General features: G+C 45.2%; 1 protein-coding gene across 10 annotated transcripts in view; it reads left to right on the top strand.

Moving 5' to 3' along the window:
• Window positions 1–23,352, top strand: part of LOC123994656 (caldesmon, smooth muscle-like) — a 53,440-nt gene extending 30,088 nt beyond the window's left edge. For 3 of the 10 annotated variants that reach the window (XM_046297519.1, XM_046297518.1, XM_046297517.1), the window contains 13 exons: window positions 3,957–4,091; window positions 8,075–8,465; window positions 8,561–8,590; window positions 9,573–9,646; window positions 10,081–10,348; window positions 11,333–11,473; window positions 13,521–13,564; window positions 13,682–13,757; window positions 13,950–14,084; window positions 14,295–14,387; window positions 16,578–16,646; window positions 20,045–20,081; window positions 21,438–23,352. In XM_046297519.1, the coding sequence (XP_046153475.1) occupies window positions 3,957–4,091; window positions 8,075–8,465; window positions 8,561–8,590; window positions 9,573–9,646; window positions 10,081–10,348; window positions 11,333–11,473; window positions 13,521–13,564; window positions 13,682–13,757; window positions 13,950–14,084; window positions 14,295–14,387; window positions 16,578–16,646; window positions 20,045–20,081; window positions 21,438–21,457 (1,513 nt within the window). In that variant the 3' untranslated portion in view covers window positions 21,458–23,352. Of the gene's footprint in view, window positions 1–3,956; window positions 4,092–8,074; window positions 8,466–8,560; window positions 8,591–9,572; window positions 9,647–10,080; window positions 10,349–11,332; window positions 11,474–13,520; window positions 13,565–13,681; window positions 13,758–13,949; window positions 14,085–14,294; window positions 14,388–16,577; window positions 16,647–18,172; window positions 18,239–20,044; window positions 20,082–21,437 lie in introns of all 10 variants that reach the window. The other 7 variants (XM_046297524.1, XM_046297522.1, XM_046297523.1 and 4 more) reach the window with 5 other exon arrangements.
• Window positions 23,353–23,519: the final 167 nt, after the last annotated feature.

Consider the following 23,519-nt stretch of genomic DNA (forward strand, 5'->3'; position numbering starts at 1 on the left):
AGACCTAGGAGTTCCCCAGCACTTGTGGCTCTGCATTGTGTCAGACCCAGTCTAGAACAGAACAATCTGTCTTGTTGACAGAGAGGTGAAGCTCCAGTCCTAATCACCAGCAGGCCAGAGACGACCAGGCCAAGGTGGACTCCGCTTCACCATCTACTGTGTAGTTCTGCTGGGTTTAATCCTCTGCACATACTGGAATGAACGTTTGATTGAATTAATCAAGCACAGTCGAATGAATGTAAAGGCATCCGCACATCTCCCCTAAAGAATGTGGTTTAGAAAGCAGTGTTTGTGTTTCTAGTCACTGTGGACCCAGGGGTTACCTGGGCTTTTTGTACTGCGCTCTGTGACAAATGACATGCAGCGATATAGCTGGGATCTCAAGCTGTCTGGTTGGTGGTCTGCACAGTTGACTTCACATACTGTCCTCTGCCCTCTGTGACTGACCAGGGCTTTGTTATGATAATGTAACACACACACACACACACACACACACACACACACACACACACACACACACACACACACACACACACACACACACACACACACACACACACACACACACAGGAAAGTTTTGGCTGGTTTTAATTTGTCTCCTTTAAAAACTGATATTCTGTTGGAATGTTCCCAAACATTGTAACCCTGTGTTCTGTCATGTCACACACCCCTTTTTTGTGACAGAGCCCAATGCAGTTGACTTAATTTATGTCTTATTTCATATGACATGCAAAACAGTTCTGTGCAGGCCAGTGTTTGTCAGTCTGCTGCGCTTTGAGAAGCGACGCTACCATTTTGCCCCCATCTCCTCCACATCTGTGTGCAGGTCAGCTCTCCAGAGAGGCCAGGAAATAACACCCATCCTCAGTGAATGGACCGTTCCAAACAGACCCAAACAACACCCATCCTCAGTGAATGGACCGTTCCAAACAGACCCAAACAACACCCATCCTCAGTGAATGGACCATTCCAAACAGACCCAAACAACACCCATCCTCAGTGAATGGACCATTCCAAACAGACCCAAACAACACCCATCCTCAGTGAATGGACCATTCCAAACAGACCCAAACAACACCCATCCTCAGTGAATGGACCATTCCAAACAGACCCTCCCCAACCGGTCGCCTGCACCATACACTCTCACTGGGCCTGCTTGTGTCTGTTAGGGCCTCTGCCCAGCTCTGAAAGATTTGGGTGGACTACAGTAGGAGCAGTGGCCTGGTTCCCTCATGTTTTGGTGCTCCTGTGACCCACGCACTCAATTTCGGGGAAGTTAATTTTGCCCCACAATGTATATAATGCAAAGAAATGTGTCTCGACAGGGCCCATATTGTTTAAGCTATAACTCAAAAGGAACTCGTGCACCAGTGTGACTCATCACCATGGGAAGCACTGTACTTGCCCTTTACTCAGTTGCTCAGAAATAAGCGCAGGAGCTACAGAGGTGGTTGACGAGCGGGTTAAAAGGTCTGTAGGCCTATGGAGCACTGATAACACCACAAGGGTCCCTAAGAATGTCTGTAGACTTCAGGACAGGGGAAATGACGCTGCGCTCTCTGGGCCTGGCGGAGACAGTGGAGGACGGGGACGAGCGTGGGAATGGGCCAGACGTTTTGGCAGTAAATCACGCCCCCCTCCCTGTGCACTCTTTCTCTCTCTCTCTCTCCATTTTAGTCCAGTAGAGGTGAAGAAGTAGTTTTCCCATGGGCTTTCCGAAGTTGTTTTCACAGACATTGCTGAGATATTTTGTCGTAAAGAAAATATATGGGAATCTTTTCCCCGAATGTGTTTGGTGACTGGACATTTCGTGCTTACTCAAGTAGTCAGGAAACTGAATGCAACATTAGGCTTAAATCAACTTTATTGTACACACTGTAAAAACGGACCACAGCAACAAATTTGGTTACGAGATATAAAACAAATGCGGAAGTGTTTTACTGTTGAAAATTTCACACACTTGCAATAAAACGATTACCTTCATCCTCGAGCTACAGAATTTACTCCACCAGGAAAACATCTTCACGTGATGGCCGACATAAGTTATGCTTGTCATTGCAAGGGAAGCTGGCTAGCCAAAGTCAGGCTCCTACTCGATAGGAAGATTTATTATCTTGAATATGGGATAAGATCTCTCCCTATTTTCTCTCCCTCTCTCTGATGGGAGGAGAGGCCGTACTGAAGTGATATGTCTTCTATAAGGAATGAGGATATTGCATTGGGGCCTTCGTTGGCGCATCAGTCTAGAGCCAAGAGAGCCAAGCGTTTGATTGACAAGAATGCTAACTAAGCTGTTAAGAGTTGGTTGGACTGTCCATGAAGCATCGTCAACCCTGAGATACTGTCATACTAACTGCACTGTGCCACTAAGGACTGGCTGTTGTCTCAGTTTCCCATGACATTTGGGCTGTTTCTGGGACAATACTATTCTCCAGAGGTTGAGTCGGTCTTTGCTGCTTTTTATTTTTTAAATGTTTTTTTTATTTTTATTTATTTTTATAAACTGCACTTCTAGCCAGTCATCTATGTGCAAATGTTAAGCATGAAGAGCAATGTAGACTGTTAGAATAGAGCTTCTAGTCTGATGGAATTGTTCATGTGTATCAAATTGCAGAGCGGTGCAGACCTTTTAGCATACACATTCTCTCCCTGGCACTCAAATGCACATGCACTCCCATGCACTGTAAGTGAGAGGGAGAGAAAGAGAGTGTGGGTGTTTCACAATATGCACGTGTACTCATGTGTTCCGAGTACGCAAATAGGAGCACGGAGCAGTCGGAGTATGAGCACAGAGGGCAGTTCTCCGATGCGTACTTTGTTCCTACACGTTTTGAAGCATGTGTCAATGCAAGCTTCAACTGAAATATTCCCAAGATCGTTGATGTAAGATGACGAGAGAGCGAGAGAGGTGTGTCACTGTCCCCCCAGGTTTAGTTTGGGCGTGAGCAGAGTCTTGTGTTCAATTATAACAACATTCCTCAGTCAGTTTACCCAGCAGGAGAGCCTGCTGTTCGCAAGCTGTAAAGCCTCCCATAAAACCACTCTGCTTAACATGTTAACTGCACATGCTTCAATAACATGCAGTACGCACTGCCAAACGACCATATGATGTTAGCTTAGCCGATGCCTGACAGTGATGTTGAAGATCACACCGAGGCAGACAGAATGGAGCTCTTCTCACAAACAACAGAGGAGGGAAGAGAAGAAGTTGGTTCAGACCTTTAGGGGAGTGGCTTTCCCAATGTTTCATGAACGATTCATGAAATTGGCGATTAATGTAAATAGAATGGATTGGTGCCTTTGTTAAAAGCACAACTGTGGGCAGGAGACTTTCCTGTCAGACTGTCAAACAGCAGGGCATTGAGATCAGTGATCTGGCCTTTGTAAAGTTCTCGGCTGGCTAACAGTACAGGCAAAACACCCAGACTCACGTGCGTGTGCGTGCGTGTGCGTGCGTGCGTGCGTGTGTGTGTGTGCGTGCGTGCGTGCGTGCGTGCGTGCGTGCGTGTGTGTGTGTGTGTGTGTGTGTGTGTGTGTGTGTGTGTGTGTGTGTGTGTGTGTACACAGACACTATACACACTACGGCCCTTCACACACTACAGCTCCCGACCACTCCAACCCTCCACTGGACCGAGCCTGGGCTGAGGCAGGCGTGGGCCAGCAGCCATGTTACGGTCGAGGTCCTCTCCTCTCATTGCTGGCCAAGCCACATCTCCAGACACTGTTTTCATCAGGCTGTCAAAAGTGAAACCTCAGCAGCACTGGTCTGCGCTCAGTAGCATAAAGCAGAACAGGGTAGGGTGAGAGTATACTGAGTCAAGTAGATAAAAGACACCATGAGTCTTTATATTGTACTGTAAATACCCTGATCCCTGTCTAAGGAAAGAAGGGCTTACTCTCAGCATCACTGGGAGAATAAAATGACTTACTCTCTTTCCCCTCTCTCCCTCCATCAGGATGGCCTTCCAGGGTAGTAATGAGGATGAGGAGGAGGCTGCAAGGGAGCGTAGACGCAGGGCACGTCAGGAGAGGATGAGAGGGATGGGAGGCGAGGAGCCCAGTGACAGCGTGGTGATGACCAACAGCCACAGGTAAGACCTGAAGATGTGTGTTAGCTCCCAAACATAATGCCTAGGCTTTAGCTCAGGGGCTAACAGTATTGTGGTGGGCAGGAGATTGTGGTTTGAAGCCAGTTTCCCCTTTAATAATGGATGTGTGTGTAACGAGGTTCTTATAGTAAAGTGAAACAAAAACTAGTTATCAAAAAACAATTTAGTGAACTGAAATAAAATAATTAACAAATCTGTTTGAAAAACTATACTGAATAACTGAAACGATCATCTTTGACTTCAAAACTAATTAAATAGAATAACCATCACGAATTATGTTCAGTTTTAGTTTTTGGCAAGATGGCTTTGCCAAGAGCAGCACAGCAGATATCTGGAAGGTGAGTGGTAAGGCTAAATCAATCTTACTGCAGACGAAAGGCGAGGAGTGAAGTCGGGGGAGATGCATCTGCGACAGCCGAAGGTCGGACACCAATGTGGTTTTCCAACAGCGAGGCAAAGGCTTTCTTTACAATGTCGAAATCAACATGTATCTAACCCCCATGTCACACACCAAACAGAAAATATCCCAATGTAATATTATGTTGTTACACGTTGTACAGTCAATGATGGAGAGAGAACCTCAAATATCACATTTATTTGTATATATCCACTGTACACATAAACCACGGACAATTGGTTCCTGTTTCCCAGGCGGCCACAATGAGTCTTTAAAGTGCGATGAGCCAAGTGAAGTCCCACCGGCAAAACCCTCACGATGCTGGGCCAATTGTGCGCCGTCCTATGGGACTCTCGGCCAACGCCCGTTGTGGCACAGCCTGGGAAATGAACCTGGGTCTCTAGCACTGCATGGGATGTAGTGCCTTATGCCCTGCGCCACTTCGGAGGCCCTAAGTTGGACCATTTTTATCCCCAGAATGCAACACGCTTTGAAAGATTTGACAAAAGTGATCTGCTCGAACGCGTCATTTGAGACGAGCACGATGCAAGACGATGCTCTCACACAGAGTATCTGCGAATGTGCACGGGGTGCGCTGCACACGGCTACAGCGTGGGAGCTGCGGGACCACAACTGGTTCCTGGTTGTTGTTGTGGGAATTGACCCACTACTACTGTTTTCTTTGTGCATCTACAGTTGAAGTCAGAAGTTTACACACACCTTAGTCAGATACATTTTTACTCCGTTTCCAGACATTTAATCCCTGTAAAAATGTCCCTGTCTTAGGTCAGTTAGGATCACCACTTTATTTGAAGAATAATAGTAGGGAGAATGATTTACTTCAGCATCTATACCTTTCATCACATTCCCAGTGGGTCAGAAGTTTACATACTCAATTAGTATTTGGTAGCATTGCCTTTTTAAATTGTTTTACTTGGGTCAAACGTTTCGGGCAGCCTTCCACAATAAATTGGGTGAATTTTGGCCCATTCCTCCTGACAGAGCTGGTGTCACTGAGTCAGGTTTGTAGGCCTCTTTGCTCGCACATGCGTTTTCAGTTCTGCCCACACATTTTCTATTGGATTGAAGTCGGGGCTTTGTGATGTCCACTCTATCACCTTGACTTTGTTGTCCTTAAGCCATTTTGCCAAAACTGGAAGTATGCTTGGGGTCATTGTCCATTTTTGGAAGACCCATTTGCGACCAAGCTTTAACTTCCTGACTGGTGTCTTGAGATGTGGAAATATTGAAGCAACATCATTTTCCTACTGATGATGCCATCTATTTTGTGAAGTGCACCAGTCCCTTCTGCAGCTAAGCACCTCCACAACATGATGCTGCCCCCGTACTTCACGGTTGGGATGGCGTTCTTTGGCTTGCAAGCCCTTTTTCCTTCAAACATAATGATGGTCATTATGTCCAAACAGTTCTATTTTTGTTTCATCAGACCAGAGGACATTTCTCCCAAAATTACGATCTTTGTCCCCATGTGCAGTTGCAAACTGTAGTCTGGCTCTTTTATATTGGGTTTGGAGCAGTGGCTTCCTCCTTGCTGAGCGGCTTTTCAGGTTGTCGACATAGGACTCGTTTTACTGTGGATGTAGATCATTTTGTACCGGTTTCTGCCAGCATCTTCACAAGGTCCTTTTGATGTTGTTCTGGGATTGACTTGCACTTTTCGCACCAAAGTACGTTCAACTCTAGGAGACCGAATGCGTCTCCTTCCTGAGCAGTATGACGGCTGCGTGGTCCCATGATGTTTATACTTGCGTACTATTGTTTGTACAGATGAACGTGGTACCTTCAGGTGTTTGGAAATTGCTCCCAAGGATGAACCAGACTTGTGGAAGTCTACAATTTTTTTCTGAGGTCTTGGCTGATTTCATTCAATTTTCCCAAAATGTCAAGCAAAGAGGCACTGAGTTTGAAGGTAGGCCTTGAAATACATCCTCCAATTGACTCAAAATATGTCAATTAGTCTAGCTTCTAAAGCCATGACATAATTTTCTGGAATTTTCCAAACTGTTTAAAGGCACAGTCAACTTGGTGTATGTAAACTTCTGACGCACTGGAATTGTGATAGAGTGAAATAATCTGTCTGTAAATAATGGTTGGAAAAATTACTTGTGTCATGCACAAAGTAGATGTCCTAACCGACTTGCCAAATCTATAGTTTGTTAACAAGACATTTGTGAAGTGGTTGAAAAAACAGTTTTAATGACTCAAACCTAAGTATGTAAACTTCCGACTTCAACTGTACGTCATCTCGCTGAGTCTACCTTTAAACCTAACCCATGACCTGACCCTTCACCTTATGCATAAGTGACATCCCAAAACACACACACTAAACACGTAAATGGCTCCCAGCCTCCCACAAATAGGCTTTCTTCTGTCCCTTAAACTGAAACAGAAAATAAATTTTGTAAAAATGTTTTTAGCAAACTTGAACCAGATAAACATGTTAAATCTAGTAGAAATAAAAACGAATAGAAAATAACAAAACTATAACAACCTTGGCGTGTAACCCTGATCTCATCCGCTGTTGGAATGCAGCTCAGGCCATCCCTGGAGGAAGTTTCCTGTCCAGGTTTCCTGTCAGCTGTCCTTTCCTATCCTCTTCTGTTTGTGTTTTTATACAGTATACTCTCAATAGAATAGATGCACGGTGGGTTGCTGTCATACTGTCGGCTAGTAGCCTTTCTATAGCGTTGAATACGTCTTACAGTAGAGAAACCCAGACATCGTAGACTTCCATCATTTAGACAGAGGCCCTCTTCTTTTGTCTACCAATCGGTCATAAATAGCTCACCCTACTGTCCGCCCCCATACCATGTCCAGTCGAGGTCCGTGCAGCTGTCGACCCTGGAAGTAGTGGGCTGCTCTGACATCCACCAGTACAGATGCACTGTTGTAGTGGAGAATGGTTTCTCTCTGTGAGGTCACAGCCATATCCTGTGGGTATTGAACAAGTCAGGGATTGTCTCGACCTGTGATCATACGTAACCCGGCCCGTTGTTGGTTGCGTTGGGTTCTGTGCTAACATCTGCCAAACGGTGTTGTCAGCCTGTGTTCAACTCTGTGGGTATGTGTGAGGTGGTTGGTGGGTTGGATGCAGACCAACGTACTGTGTTGTATGGATATCCTGTCAGCTTGCTATGAGGCTCGGCAAAGGAGGTAGCTAATCGCTAGGAGAAAAAAGCAGCCATGAACTTTCGTGTCGGCCTAAGTTACGCTGTTGGACCTAACATGTGGATAAAAGAACAACCTCAAGCTAGGAAGCCAGAAGACTCAGTGAGGTAAATTGATCAGAAATGTCAACTGGAAATGGAGCTGAAATGCTATTTCCCCTGTTGTTGATGTCCATATGAGCCTCTTAGAAATCCATATTGACTGTGTCGTGGTGCCCTGATCCTGGGGATTGTTCAGCAGAGAGGGGTAGTTTAACTTCAGAAGCAGTGACCACATAGCGAATTCAGTGGTTTACTGTTTTTGTCCCTCAGTGTGATATTGATTGAATGTGTAACTGACTGTGGCATTCTCTCTCTCTCTCTCTTTTTCGCTCTCTCAGTGTGACCGAGACTGTGTCGGTGTCCTCCTCTTCTGTGACCTCCTCGGGTGGAGGAGACGATGATGAGCAGGCCCTGCTGGAGCGCATGGCCAAACGAGAGGAGCGCAGGCAGAAAAGGATGATGGAAGCTCTGGAGCGAGAGAAGGATCAGAACCCCGGCAATGCCAGTAACCACGGCAGCGGGGAGAATAGTGTGGATGAGAGGTCCGTCGGCCGCAGGGGCCGTTACCAAGACAATGAAGAAGAGGTGGAAGAGCGGAACTGCCGAAAGAAGGAGGAGGAGGGGAAGGCTGCTCCGGAGGAGGAAGAGGCTGAGCAGGGAGAGGAAGAAGAAGAAGAGGAGGAAGAGGTGGTGGAGGAGAAACCGAGACGATCCTATATGAGAGAACAGGTCAGTCTATTCTTATTTCATACTTTTCTGTCCATTTTCACTTCATTTTCCTTCAGCATGTTTTCATTCATAAAATGTACCTTATTTATCCATAGGAATCCATTGACGAGAGAACTAGAAACGAGGTATGACCATGGATATATTGATTGGTGGCTGGAGTTTGCTGATCGTTTATCTGATTTTGATAAAAACGTGACACTCCCATTCCTTCTCATGGGAAGATACAGGAGAACAAGCGGTGGTTTTAAATGAGGTTAAGGAATCGGTCAACTCAGAGGCAGAGGTTGAAGAAGACGCTGAATGAAGTGATAAGGTAGAGGAACCAGATCCGTTAGAGGTAGAGGGCACGACAGTGACACCGAACAATGAGACTGAGGAAGACTGTGACATACCAACAATCCAAAACGGCTTGGATGTGGTAAAGACCTTAACATAGAGGTGTGAAACGGGCGCGTGAAAATCTCTGGATAACTCAAATGTCTCCGAAATAATAGTCTAGCTGATCCGAAATCAATCTGTATCATAACTCTAAAGACAACTCCTCGTGCCTTTGTCAATGGAGCAGAGTAGAGGTGTAGCCTAAATGAATGTTTCCCCAGACATTGAAGTTCTCTAGACGCTAAATGTGGTCACAGTGTGGTTTTGCATCCACGGTGACAGAGCTGCACCTTATAAGGTGTGGTTGTGGTCACCAGTCGTGTGATTATCTTTAATATAGTTTAATGCCATGCCATCCACTGAGTGGTCACAATACGGTCACTGTGTGTTCAGCTGCATGTTTGCCTCTGTGGGGAAGAGGTTGTGTGTGAAACCCCTGTTTTGCATCTGTTGTCATGTCGACTCACTTTCCGCAACCCCCGGTTTTGCTCTCAGGTGTGTGTCCCAAATGACACCCTATTCCCTACATAGTGCACTACTCTGAAGACTTGGGCCAAAAGTAGTCCAGTGGAGGACAGGGTGTCATTTTGGACAAAGCCAGGGTCACAGAGTGGAGTCACTGGTCCTGGTTGGAATGGTGTGATGTCACATAGAAGCACACAACCACAGACACGAGCATTCCTTCATTCCCAGAGTTCAGTGTGCTCAGGGTGTGTTCTGTGCCTGCAGGTGAATGAAAAGCAGAATGGAGGTCTGCACGAGGAGACTCCTCCAAAACACAAAAAAACAGAAAGGACCCTGAGGTAGGAGCCAGAGACCTACGTGCTCTAATGGTTTAATGCTACACGCAACACATGCACGCATGCGTACACACACACACGCACTCTGTGGTCTTCGCTTTACATTGGTCATGATTCAAAATATGGGGGGAGGAGAGAGGTGGGAGAGTCTTGCCCAAGGTGTCTGTAAGGTAATTGAAAGGCATATTTATCCCAGCGCACACAAACGCACTGTTGCTTAGCATGGTTTGTTTCTAGAGCAGAGCTGCTGTGTTTGACATGGGTCATGTAATCCTAGCTCCCCACACTGGAGTGAAACCTTAGACACACTGTTACCTTAGACAGCGCCAGGCTGAGGCTTAGTGTGTGTGTACGTGTGCATTTGTGTGCTTGTGCGTGTGGGCTGTCTTTCTACCTGTGTGACGTCATAAACCTCTCCTCCTGTGCGTGACCCGCAGCCGCGGCAGCGTGCGCTCCCCGGAGGCGGGGGCGGAGGAGGAGCAGGACAACGCGGCGAACCTGGAGGCGGAGCGTAAGCTGGAGGAGCTGAAACGGCGCCGTGGCGATGCGGAGAGCGAGGAGTTCGAGAGGATGAGACGGAAGCAGCAGGAGGCTGAGCAGGAGCTGGAGGAGCTGAAGAAGAAGAGGGAGGAGAGGAGGAAGATCATAGAAGAGGAGGAGAGACAGAAGAAACAGGAGGAGGCCGAGAAGAAGGACAGAGAGGAGGTGGGGTTTGAAGTGGACAAGGGGAGTGTCTCTTTAGCAGTGATGTCACTCTTTCTCTCTTTCTCTCTCTCTGTGCCGCTCTCCTTCACTGTTCTGCGCTCTCTCTCTCTCTCTCTCTCTCTCTCTCTCTCTCTCTCTGTCTGTCTCCGTCTCTCCCTCCCCTCATCTCAAGACTGTTCCGTTGATGTAGTCATACCACCTGTTGAAGATAACAAGCTATATGTCATATTCCTGCCTGCTTCACCATGACATGATCTTATTATACTGCATCGTTATCGGCGCACCCCTATTTGAATCCCAATAATAATTCATTTATAGGCCATCATTCTTCTTCCCCTGCTATATGACCTCACCCTAACATATCTAAGCTATGATAGTCAGTCCATAATTTGCCTGTTCACACTTGCGCTTGACACTGCACCATTCACTGTCCAATTACCTAGTCTACTGTGCTGTACTGTCTTATCCCGACAGGTTTCTCTGGTTCCATCTCAAATGGCGCCGTATCCCTATAAAGTGGACTAATTTCGATCGGGGCTCTGCGGATACGGCTCTGGTCAAAAGTAGTGCACTTTATAGGGAATAGGATGCCGTTTCAGACACGGCTTCTGTCATTTCCAGACAGGTCTCAGGTCTGTGCTGTGCTTGGCTTGGCTTTGACCAATGGGGTTGTCTCATGCTGTGGTGTATGAGAGACTGTTTGGTGTCGGGGCGGGAGAAGACTGGATATAGTTGGACATCAAATATAAATAGTGTTTCCCTACTGCACTGTACAGTACCAATAAGAAACAGACTGTATTACAGTAACGAACTGTAAAGAGGTATTTTCACTGGAGGAGTGGTGCTTTGATCTATAGACTAGGCCAAAGTTCAATTTAGAGGAAGATACCCGCGCTTAGTTATCGTTTGCGTGCGTACATTCCTGGTTGTGCGTGTGTGACCGTTTGAATAACTGAGCGTTCTGCTGTGTTCCGCATCTCCCAGGAGGAGAAGAGGAGGATGAAGGAGGAGATAGAGAGGAGGAGGGCGGAGGCGGCCGAGAAGAGACAGCAGATGGGGGTGGAGACTGTCGACGGAGAGGCCAAACCCTTCAAATGCTTCAGCCCCAGAGGATCCTCCCTCAAGGTCAGTCAACAACTTCTGACCTTTGACCTCTCAGTCACCTCCCTCTGTGTTGTCTATCTATGACCATGTTCGAATACTGTCACATAGATTTAACCCTGTCATCAATCTAGCAAGTACACTGCAGGGATCCTTAAAGCTACTCAAGTTGTAACAGTTGGCTCCCATATAATAGCTTGTACTTCTTAGTCTTTTTGGTGGCATAATCTCTACCTTATTTTACTTCACCTCATTCTAGTTTTACTGGGAACATTACGGCGTCATTGTTGTTGACAATAAGTGTCTCTGTTCTGTTGTCTTGCTACTGCGTACAAGGCATGGAAACTGGAAACTGGAAACGCCACAACTTATCACCATAAAGATAATATTTGTCATGGAGTAGTGTGTTTAATCAACTTATGTGAATAAACGCTCCAGTGTTGTGGAAATAAACTCCCATGCAGTGAATGTCCATGGGGGTTTTCACTGTTCTGCCAATGGAGAAAATCTAATTACTACAAGTTTAGCGAATACCCATCTCACAGGCTGGACTCACTGAAACCTGCCCTGAAATAGTCTTACTTTGTGTTTTATTGTTTTTTAAAATCATTTGAGGTAATAATCTATTTCCATTTGTTGTCGTTTGTGGTCTGGTCTGTTGGTCAATGTTAACATCCTTCCATTCCTCTCCACAGCTTTACTTTGTCATCATGTTCACTGTAGGTACAGCTGATGGTAGAAGTTGCCCATAGGTTACAGATCTAGGATCAGATTACCCTTCCCCATATCTAAACCTGAACCATTAGGAGGGAGGAATGTAAAACCAGACCCTAGATCAGTGTCTATGGGCAACGTTGTTCTATTCATAGCTAATGTGTGTGTGATGCATTGTTGTGAGGTTATACTCATTCCAGTGTCCGTGTTAACATTATTGTTTTACAGTGGATTGAGTTGTGTACCTTTTTTTGTTTGATTCAGACTTACACACACGTCATTTTAATAGTAGTTTGATTTATTTTAATTGAATCCTCCAGTGTGCTGTTCCTGTAGTTGTGACAACATTTCCTGTAGTTCCAGTGTAACGAAGACACAGGAGGACATACTCTGATCCTCTTGTACTATTCCAGAGTAGTGACGTTAGGATGCAACGTTCCAGAAGTATTCCAGAGTAGTGACGTTAGGATGCAACGTTCCAGATGTATTCCAGAGTAGTGGCGTTAGGATGCAACGTTCCAGATGTATTCCAGAGTAGTGGCGTTAGGATGCAACGTTCCAGAAGTATTCCAGAGTAGTGATGCTAGGATGCAACGTTCCAGAAGTATTCCAGAGTAGTGATGCTAGGATGCAACGTTCCAGAAGCTGCAAATGGGAGTCAACACAGTTGGCTAGATAAAGAGGGCTGCACCCTTCCAAGAACGTCAGACTCGGAGGATGCAGGAAACCGATTAGGTTAATAGGATTAGTGTACCCGCACTGGAATGGGAGCTCTTTAAAATGTGCTGCTTCAGCCTGAGAATGGGGTATTTCCTGTCGAGAGGAGTATTTTAGGAACACCCACATTCGGTAGCAGAGCTGAGCTAGAGACCAAGCAGGGTCCTTTTTTATTTCATTTTTTAGAGGGAGCAGGGATGGATGGTTGTTTTTTTTTTTTTTCAGGAACGCTCCCCCCAGCCCTGTTGTCGTATATCATAAACAGCAGTCGGAGCGAGGTTCCCACAGCGCAGGGTCTGAAAAAGGCCTGTGCTGCTCTGCTCGATGCTTTTCCTGGCTGGGTGACAGTAGCTGTAGCTAGTGTTGTGGAGAACAGAACAGTCAGTCACATTGTCTCGCTGGGCTAGGAAAGGCCCAGTCTAAACAGGGATGTAATGGGTCTGGTAAAAAAAAAAAGAGAAAGGTAGAACAGGAGAAAGGAGGAGAAGGAAGGTGATGCTGTGTTTGTGTGTGTGTGTGTGTGTGTGTGTGTGTGTGTGTGTGTGTGTGTGTGTGTGTGTGTGTGTGTGTGTGTGTGTGTGTGTGTGTGTGGCTACTGCCTAATAAATGGTGGATGCATAATTCACTGATCTGTCTACAGATTGGTGAAAGGGCAGAGTTTCTGAACAAGTCTGCACAGAAAAGGTGAACAGTCATTTCCATTTATTGTTTGAATCACAACCGGTGCTTTCAGTGTGAAGTCATACAGTTCAGTAATAAAATGACCCTTTGGCTAATTCTGTTGTTCTATGTTCTGAGCAGCACGGTGAAGACGTCTCACTCTCCTGTCGTCTCTAAGATTGACAACAGGCTGGAGCAGTACACCTCTGTTGCGCAGGTCAGAGGTTACGCATCAACACAAATCACCTGACTAGACCTACTGTTACCAATGAGCCCTATGAGAACAAAATGAGACATTTCTTTTCTCTCCTTTGTCGACATGGATCATTTCCCACTCTGAATCCAGCACTAACACCGTTTCCCATTCCCTTTTCTCTCTCTCGCTCTCTGTCTCTGTGTATACACACAGAACAAGGATATGCGGTCCCCACGCTCCGGTGCCGTGGACCTGCCAATGGTGACAGATGGGATACGTAACATCAAGACCATGTGGGAGAAAGGCAACGTGTTCAACTCGCCCGGGGGCGGCGGGGGCACGTACAAGGTGGGGACCGGATTAACAACGGGGACTCTGGAACTCCGTTTGGGAGCGGTTTGGGAGGAAGTCAGGACCGGGGAGGGGGGGGGGGGGGGGGCTGAGAGAGAGGAAGGGGCTCGTTTCACTGCCACTTCCTGTTCGTCCCCGATGACGAGCTGCCCAGGGCGTTCTGCTGAAGTTGAACTTTGTCCGTGTCTGTTCCCCCTCTCCACACAGGAAGCAGCTGGCATGAAGATAGGTGTGGCGGGCCGCATCAACGACTGGCTGAATAAAACCCCCGAGAGCAAAACGCCGGGAGGAAGGCCCGCGGTAGGTCGTCTCCACGGCAACCACTTACTGTACAGTGCTTTTGTCCTCTTTGCACTTCTTCATCTAATCCTTCATTGAGATGAACTACGTCTTTTTCAAGGGAGACAGCGAACAGACACTCATTACGAAACAGACTATATGTGTTCGGCCCCCAACTCTGTGTTGCTCCTGCACTTCGGCTGTAGTATAAGCGAGTATTCATCAGACCGGACTCGATATTAGGAAGGTGTCCTTAATGTTTTATACAGTATTTACTAATAGCTTTGAGAAGCGCTGTTTAGCTACCATGTCTTTTTTTGTATATGTATTAATAATTGCCTGCAAATAATGGTTGTAAGCAGTAGTGAGATGATGTGCCGTGTTGGGAGAAAATAGTCTAGCGTCACCCGGGGCATTTGAAATACAAATCATAGCAAAGTGGATGAGCTGTTGAGTTATAACCATGAAGTCATGAAGGGGGAAAAAAACACACAGCACTTAACAGCAGTCATTTATTTGTGTTGTAAAAGCACATATCACACATTGTCAGAGTACGTATTAGTTTTAATATGAAATGTGGCACGGTTCCTACCGTGGATCACATGCAGGTTATCAGAAGGACTTAGAGATTTAGTCAGACAGGCTGCTTCCCATGCTGGGCTGTGTGGATGCATTCCAACATACCAGTCATTCATCTCAAATGGCACCCTATTCCCTACGTAGTGCACTACTTTTGACCAGGGCCCATACTCAGCATTTATCCCATTATTTTACCCAAAAGACTCAGGTTTTTCTGTTTCTATCTACGCGGGCCTGGTACCCGTGTCTCACTGAGTCATGGCTATGGTGAACCTGCTTTAATTAAATGATGCAACGGTCGTTGATTCTGCTCGCCCCAAGTCTTTAGGCGGCAGGTAGCCTCATGGTCAAGAGTGTTGGGCCACTCGCCAAAATGTCACTGGCCTGAATCCCTGAGCTGACTAGGTGAAAAATCTGTTGATGTTCCCCTGAACAGGGAACTTAACCCTAATTGCTTCTGTAAGTCGTTCTTTCGATAAGAGTGTCTGCTAAATGACTCAAATGTAGTGTCACACTGATGATAACTCAAAAGACCTGGCATTAACATAAAACACTGACAACCCCGCTGGTGTGGGGGGTAAGTCTCAATGGAAAAGCGCTTGTAGAGTACTCCATAATGCTCTGATCAAAAATAGTGCATGGAATAAGTGTGCCATTTTGAATGCACTACAGTCCCTTAATCACTGTGGTCCCACTCCTGGACTATATTTCAACTTCAGACGGTGCTTATTTTAAGACGTTCAGGCACCCAGACCTGTTTTCGAATAGGTGCACAGTGTGAGGGGCAGCACTAGATATGAATGCAAACTTGCATACGGTAGCCACTGCCATAACCACTGTAGGAGTCATAGATCATGGTGACGTAGTGATACGCCATGTGGCCACTAGAGGGCCGTTGCCATGGTGACGCGGCGTTGAGAAGAAGTGGTGCAGAAGGTCAGGGCGTTGTGAGGTGTGTGTGTGGTGTGGCAGGTTATACGGGCCGGTAACATGATACCTGCTGCCGACCGCTATGAACCCCTGTAGTTTTGCACGGATGTTAAAAGTAACTGTCTCTTAAATCATTTTCGTAAAAGACTTGATTGATTGAATCGTGATCGCTCTCCGATATAGATTCTGATATGGGTGATTGACTTGCTCTCTGGGAACGTTCGCTCTGGTCTGCCTCTGCCTGCTGACAAATGTCTTGAAGTGACTGCAACACCTGTGTCTCCCTCTTGTGGTTAAACAGAGCATAACACAATTGCATTTCTGAAATAAATATTTTACTGACTGTCGCTCTTTCTTGTCTTCTTTCCTTTAGAAGCTTCTTCCATTCTTCAATCTGACTGTATCTCATTTCCTCTGCGAGATCAGCACCTCTCTGCCTGGTAGTCCTTCTCTCTTTCTTTTTTTCCCCTTCTTCCCCCCACTGGACTTCTCTTTCTGCCTCCTCTCCTCTCATCCCTTTTCTCAGCACCTCAGGTATTGTAAAGTAATACAACCCAACTGTTGACGCATTTCTGTTTCCTCAACTCAAATACTGCAGCCATTGTTGGAATTGCGTGACTTGAATATGAGTTGACGAGGACTACAGACATTGATGCACCCCCCCCCTCTTCCTTTTTCCATCCCTCCCGTCTCTCTCTGCAGGATCTGAAGCCAGGAGATGTGACTAACAAGAGAAGTCTCTGGGAAAACAAGGGCTCCTCCCCAGCCAAGGTAACCTGGCCCACCTGAACTCTTCCTAGTACACACACTCACACACAAACACTCTTAGAAGAAAAGTACTATCTAGATCCTTGAAGGGTTCTTCAGCTGTCCCAATAGGAGAACCCTTTGAAGAATCCGTTTTAATTCTAGGTAGAACCTATTTGGTTCCAGATAGAACCTTTTGGGGTTTTGGAAAGGTTTTTCCTATGGGGACAGCCGAAGAACCATTTTGGAACCCTTTTCTCGAAGAGTGTACACACACATACATAAACACACATACCTGAGTTTAGACCATGGCTAATGCCATGAAGAAAGGACACTGAACAGAAATATTAACGCAACATGTAAAAAGTGTTGTTCCCATGTTTCATGAATTGAAATAAAACATCCCAGAAATGTTCCATAGCAACAAAAAGCGTATTTCTCTCAAATGTTATCTCACAAATTTGTTTACATCGCTGCTAGCGAGTGTTTCTCCTTTGCCAAGATAATCCATCCACCTGACAGATGTGGCATATCAAGAAGCTGATTTAAACAGCATTATCATTCACACAGGTGCCCCTTGTGCTGGGGACAATAAAAGGCCACTCTAAAATGTGCAATTTTGTCACACAACACATTGCCACAGATGTCTCAAATTTTGAGGGAGCATACATTTGGCATGCTGACTGCAGGAATGCCCACCAGAGCTGTTACCAGAGAATTGAATGTTAATTTCTCTACCATCAGCCACCTTCGTCATTTTAGAGAATTTGGCAGTATGTCCAACTGGCCTCAACCGCAGACCACGTGTATGGCATTGTGTGGGTGAGCGGTTTGCTGATGTCAATGTCGCGAACAGACTGCCCCATGGGGGTGGTGGGGTTTATGGTATGGGCAGGCTTAAGCTACGGATGACTAACACAATTGCATTTTCTCAATGGCAATTTGAATGCACAGAAATACCGTGACGAGATCCTGAGGCCCTTTTAAAGTATCTGTGACTAACAGATGCATATCTGTATTCCCAGTCATGTGAAATCCATAGATTAGGGCATAATGAATTTATTTCAATTGACTGATTTCCTCATATGAAGTGTAACTCAGTAAAATCTTTTAAATTCCTGCTTGTTGCGTTTTATATTTTTGTTCAGTATAGTTACAGATATGCAAAAAGTTTGCAAAAATCCCCAAAATTACTGGAATTTGTACCATCATACTTTCTCACACAATTGTGTCCCAAATGGCACCCTACTCCCTACACAGAGCACTTTTTTTTTTTTTTTTTTTTTTTTATTTTTTTACTACAGCCCTATGGGTCTTGGTCTAAAGTAGTGCACTACATAGGGTGTAAGGTGCCAATTGGGACACACATACAGTATACTCCCCAGTACATTCACATGATGTCACACAACAACAGTACACCTAAAACTATACCTGGGGAGTGTTTTGAGGCCCTGTAGTATTCATCTGTTAGTTAATAATATCATATGATGTACATTTGCCAGCTAGGGGGATAACAACGGCTTGTTGCTTTGTCTTCTTTCTGTTTGAAGAGCTCTGAAGAAGAGCTCTCTTAGCTAGTTGACTTCACCGTTAACTAGTCTGGAAACCCTGGAGAGGTAAAGATGTTTTAAAGATGTCAACTTCGCTGCACTGATATTATCACTGGAATGACCTCAAGTCTACTACAATGTCAGGTCTTCTCTTTTTATTGGTAAAAATCACACTCAGGCCTGGTCCCAGATCTGTTTGTAGCAATGACAATAGGAGCTGGCAAGTCAGCACAAACAGATCTGGAACCAGCTGCACTGTTAAGGGCTTTGTGTTGTGCTATTGTTATTCTATAGGTAATTAGAGCCTCAAGTGCCTTTCACAAAACGTCTGTTCTATGTTTTTTTCCAGCCTCTCATTTCTATGCCTCTCTTGACACAGCAGCAGCCATGCTTCCTGTATAGTCCTTTCTACTTTGCTCTATATTTCAATTCATGTTGTTGTAGAAGTACACTTCATTTTACACAACTCTGGCCTTGCTAGCAGAACCATTACTTGCTACTGTATGTGTGGGTCCTTTTAACCACATTCTGAACAGGCAATTGTAAGGACAGCTATCTCCAACCTCTACTGTGACCCTCGTAATACAGGACCCCATGGCGCTCCAATGACCACAGTGTTGGCTACAACCCCACCATGTGGCCTCCTGTTATTTACGAGGATAAAATTTCACTGATAAAAGACACCAATAATGATATTTATTTATGGAATGGCTCTAAATTTGGCCCCTGGAGCGGAGAGGCTTGTGAAATAGGCCTTGCTCTGCAGTCTCCCGATAGCTAAACACACAGACAGAGTATAGCAACCTGCCAGCAGTGCAGTCCAATGCTGTGGCGAGCCACATAGAGCTGGAGGGCCACTAGACTGCTGGTTAGTGCTGACGTAAACCAGGCGTGGAGCTGGGGAAGGTAGGGGGCTGGCGGTTATGAGCTGTGTTATTAACTAACCACACATTGTGGTGATGTCAGGAGAGCTGTATGAGGGGATAGGGGACGTAGGGGCCTGATGGACTTGGGATGAGTTCATGGAAGCGGGCGGGGTATCGGTGTTTGCGTCCAGAATGGCCCCGGTCAAAATTAGTGCACACTGTAGGGAATAGGATGGTATTTGCGACACAGACAGGACAGTGTTACCACAGGGAACTGTGGGAGATGTCGTCCACGAACCACCACGACCAGGCTGTACTGGATAGACTTAGCGTGGTTGTGTGTTTTTTTTTGTTGTAGATGCAGGGTTTGGATGTGTTGGGCAGGATGTTCCTGTTGTTTCCCAATTCCCCCGATTGGCTGGAATAATCTTCTTGGTTCGGGCAGGTAGCCTAGTGGTTAGGGCGTTGGACTAGTAACTGAAAGAAATCTGTTGTTCTGCCCCTGAACAAGTCAGTTAACCCACTGTTCCTATAATAATAATATAAATAATATGCCATTTAGCAGACGCTTTTATCCAAAGCGACTTACAGTCATGTGTGCATACATTCTATGTATGGGTGGTCCCGGGAATCGAACCCACTACCCTGGCGTTACAAGCGCCATGCTCTACCAACTGAGCTACAGAAGAGAATTTGTCCTTAACTGACTTGCCTACTAAAATAAATAAAATAAAATATATATATTTTTTTTAAATGCACTCTGTCTCAAACCTCTGTCTCAAACTGAAGGCCCTAAAAAGAATGGAAATCATTCTCAAATTAACATAAAACCTTCCTTATTAATGTAGAAGAGATCAATTTGGTCGAACCACAGCCTGAGATTGAAAGGTTCCAGTGCACACAGTATCTCTCAGGGTATGGCAGCATTGACTAAATGGACTGTTGAAGTGACTGCTACCTCGGATGACTTTCTCTCTGACTTTTCTCTCCATCTATCTTCTCTCAGGTGACTGGTAGAGGGGAGAATAAATCTGTTGCCAATGGTGAGTCCATTCTGTTACCATAACCAACATCGTTTTAAGCCTTATGCGGAGGTCAAAGTTGACTGACTGTGTGTGTATCTGTGCCCATCTTGTTTGGGCCTATGCATGTCTTTGTATCTACAATAGTCATAAGTCTGCTCTACTGACAATACACACCCAGAGTCAGTGAGGTTCAAGGGGACTGCTCCGTCTGAAAAAGGACAGGGAAAGGAGCCTGTTGTAAGTTATGACTATGTGGCCCGGCAGCACCCATAACTCCCTCCCTTCCTTCCCCAGCTCCCATAACTCCTTCCCTCCCTCCCTATAACCCCATCGCCCCTGGGACCTGGTGCCAGCTGTAAATCATCTCTGTTTGCTGTTTGGCTCTGGCAAATGGCGGTTTCAGATGCCACTTTCGCATTGTGTTCTATTTCCAAAGTGGCCTGTCCACCACGACTCTTTTGTCCCAGTAGAGAGAACTGGCCTTCAGGGATGTCGGACGTGTCTGTGAAATGTGCCACCCCCCCCACCCCCCCCCCATCCTCAACCCCCTCCTTACCCCGACATGGATACTATTGTTGGGGTCGGACCTTCCAGGCTGTGGACAAATTAACAGCTGTTGGGTTGACACACTACTAGCTCGTGTGGTGGAAGATTATCACGCCATACGCCTCATTTTGTCAGGGGCTAGCAGAGGAGGGACAAACGTAATGTAACAAGCTCACTTCACCATTCAGGCAAGGTGTGGTTCCATATTTGGTGCATTCTGAAAATCTCGACCCCAGACGATCTGTGTCTCTCTACTTTTTAATGGTGAATGTGGAAAAGTAGAGCGAGACGCTTGAAATAGCTACACATGTCCAACGTTTCTCGACACACACACACACACACACACCTTGTATTCACTCCCCCTCTTTGTTGTCGCTGAGAGAAGGGCAAATGGCAACATGGCAGGAGTCCGTTATTTAAATATCAGTAGAGACGGGTAGGCAGGCAGGGACCTCTGACACCACATCGAACAGCATGCAACAACCCCAGTCTCATGCAGAAAGGCCTGCTTGACTGTTTTTCCCCGAGGGCTCTAGTCATACTGCAAAGACTTAACACCAGATCAAGATTACTACCAAGACCGAGGTCTCTTTAGCTGGCTAAATTTGACTGACTGTGTGTGTAAAGGCATAATGGTTTTGTCCTTCGGCTAGACATCCTACACCTCTTTCTAATAGATACGGTAGTTAAGTAAAGGTGTATGTCAAAAGTATGTGTGGGTAGCTGGAAGGATGTGTGGGTCTAACCCATCTGAAATAGGTTAGAGGTTAGAGTATTCAACTCTTAGATTTTGACTGTAGCTCTGATAGACTTGTCTCTGTCCCTCAGCAGGTATGGGACACGAATGATACGAAGAGCTTCTTCTGAAGGCTGGTGGGGACCAAGACAACCCAAGACTCTTCCTTTTTCTATGTGAATTATACCAAAACAATATGACCACCACCCTGAGGGAACCCAAGGAATGGAGAGAAACAGGAGATTTTTATTTAATAACCACTGTACTGAAACAAATTAGCCACCATCTCGTATCTACAGTGTAGTGCCTGTTGCACAACGAATTTGCTATGATTTTACTTTCTCAACAAACAAAATAATATGCTGTGAAATTTGGATGTTTTATGGTATGGTGATTTTGTTTTATATGTAATAAGCAAAAACTTGCAGAAGAAAAAAATACTAATTGAGATTCGATGTATTTCCCATACGCTCTTCAGTACGTGTGTACTTTTGATATAGTAGAGAAATGTTTTTTATGAGGTTTCCAGTTCCACAATCATCTCCGTGTTCCAAAGAGAGATATCTACCATCGATGCTCTGTCCATGTCGTCCATCTCACTTCTTTTTTTATTTATATTTAAAGCAAAGCTTCACACGTGGCTATTTTATCCATGTTCACCAGTTCAGGAGAGAGATTATAAGCACTCCGTAGATTTGGCTTATTTCACTTTATTTTGTCTTACCAATAGTGCAACAACGGTCTGATGTGTTAGCACAGAAGTACACGTCGTTATGAATATTATACTGTATCTTCTATTACAGCTTTATACTCTAGATTTGTTCCGCTTTTGTACTCTAAAATTAAATGACTACCAACCGACAAGAGGCAATGAAAGGCAGTGCAAGCAACGAAAGGAAAGTTGTATATTAAGACGGCTTTTATAACGTTTATTATCCTCGTTTCAATTTATTTATGTTTTTCTTTTTCTTTTTTTAACGTGTTTTGTCACTGGCTGTTTTTGTGGCTTTTGTACCTGCTGTTTTGAATCTCTAAATTCACTTTGTTAACAACCCATAATGCAGCAGGTGTACTTAAGAGTTACATCCTCATTTTAGGGACTCTCTGACCCACAACATTCCCACACCACTAAGCACACCGCCGCCGGGCTTATTCGCATGCATGCTCCAATGGCTTCTATCCAGGATGTTAAGGACCTCCGCGTTGTCAGTGAGGTTGTCTGAATATAGCAGGCCAGATACACATTTTTACACCATGCCTGTACCTTGAGACGGCATCGGTTTTAAGCCGTATGCCGCCTTGCCATTTAAGCCCAAATCCCATGTACTAATAACTCTCGGACTCTGGAAGAAGGGAAAGTGCACATTTAGATGTGGACAATGATCGAGGGTTGAGTCAGTCAACAGAAGACACATTTTGACTCCAGACGACAATTGCACTTGACGCTTGTTTTGAGTTTTCTTAAAGTTGCATTTGCGTTATGTAAGATCGTGTTTCCAGCACAAATCCTTTACATCCAAAATGGTCTCAAGGCCTTGTTGTTGCAGGCACCGAATAAACTGTACCTTCCACTTTGCCAACTCAATTTGACTTCAGCTGTTTCTTCTTCTTTTACCGTTTCATTATTGAGGTTTATGTGTTTCACGTTTCGCTCATTCATTTTTGCATGACATGCTTTGTTGATATGGGTATTAAATAAAGGTTATCAGGGGCATTGAAAGATTGTTCTGTGTAAACCTTGACAATCACATCCCATGACTCCTTAGAACTACAAGCAATGGAGTCTGACCAAAATATATGACATTATTTTACATTGCTGTTATTTCATATTTTGGTAATTTAGCTTTTTATTTCAAACACCCTCATTTATTGTGTAGAGTTAACTATGCAAGGCACACTATCTGCAGTTTCAGATCAAACTTTGATGGTAGTTTTTCCTACAGAATAAATGTTCTGAAATATTTGTACCGCTGACTCAACAACTGCAATAAAGAGATATAAATTGTTCCAATTTGTCTAGTTTATTTTCCTCTTTCTCTCTTAACACTGAACTCACAATATCATTGGCTGCTTAGACCGTTCAACCTCTACCTATCTTGGAACTCGGAACCAAATTAATGTTAAGTCTGTGTGAGTATGACATTACATGACTATAGCTATTAGATCAGCCCCTG

The sequence above is a fragment of the Oncorhynchus gorbuscha genome, linkage group LG14 (genome assembly GCF_021184085.1).
Source record: "Oncorhynchus gorbuscha isolate QuinsamMale2020 ecotype Even-year linkage group LG14, OgorEven_v1.0, whole genome shotgun sequence".
Taxonomy (NCBI): domain Eukaryota; kingdom Metazoa; phylum Chordata; class Actinopteri; order Salmoniformes; family Salmonidae; genus Oncorhynchus; species Oncorhynchus gorbuscha.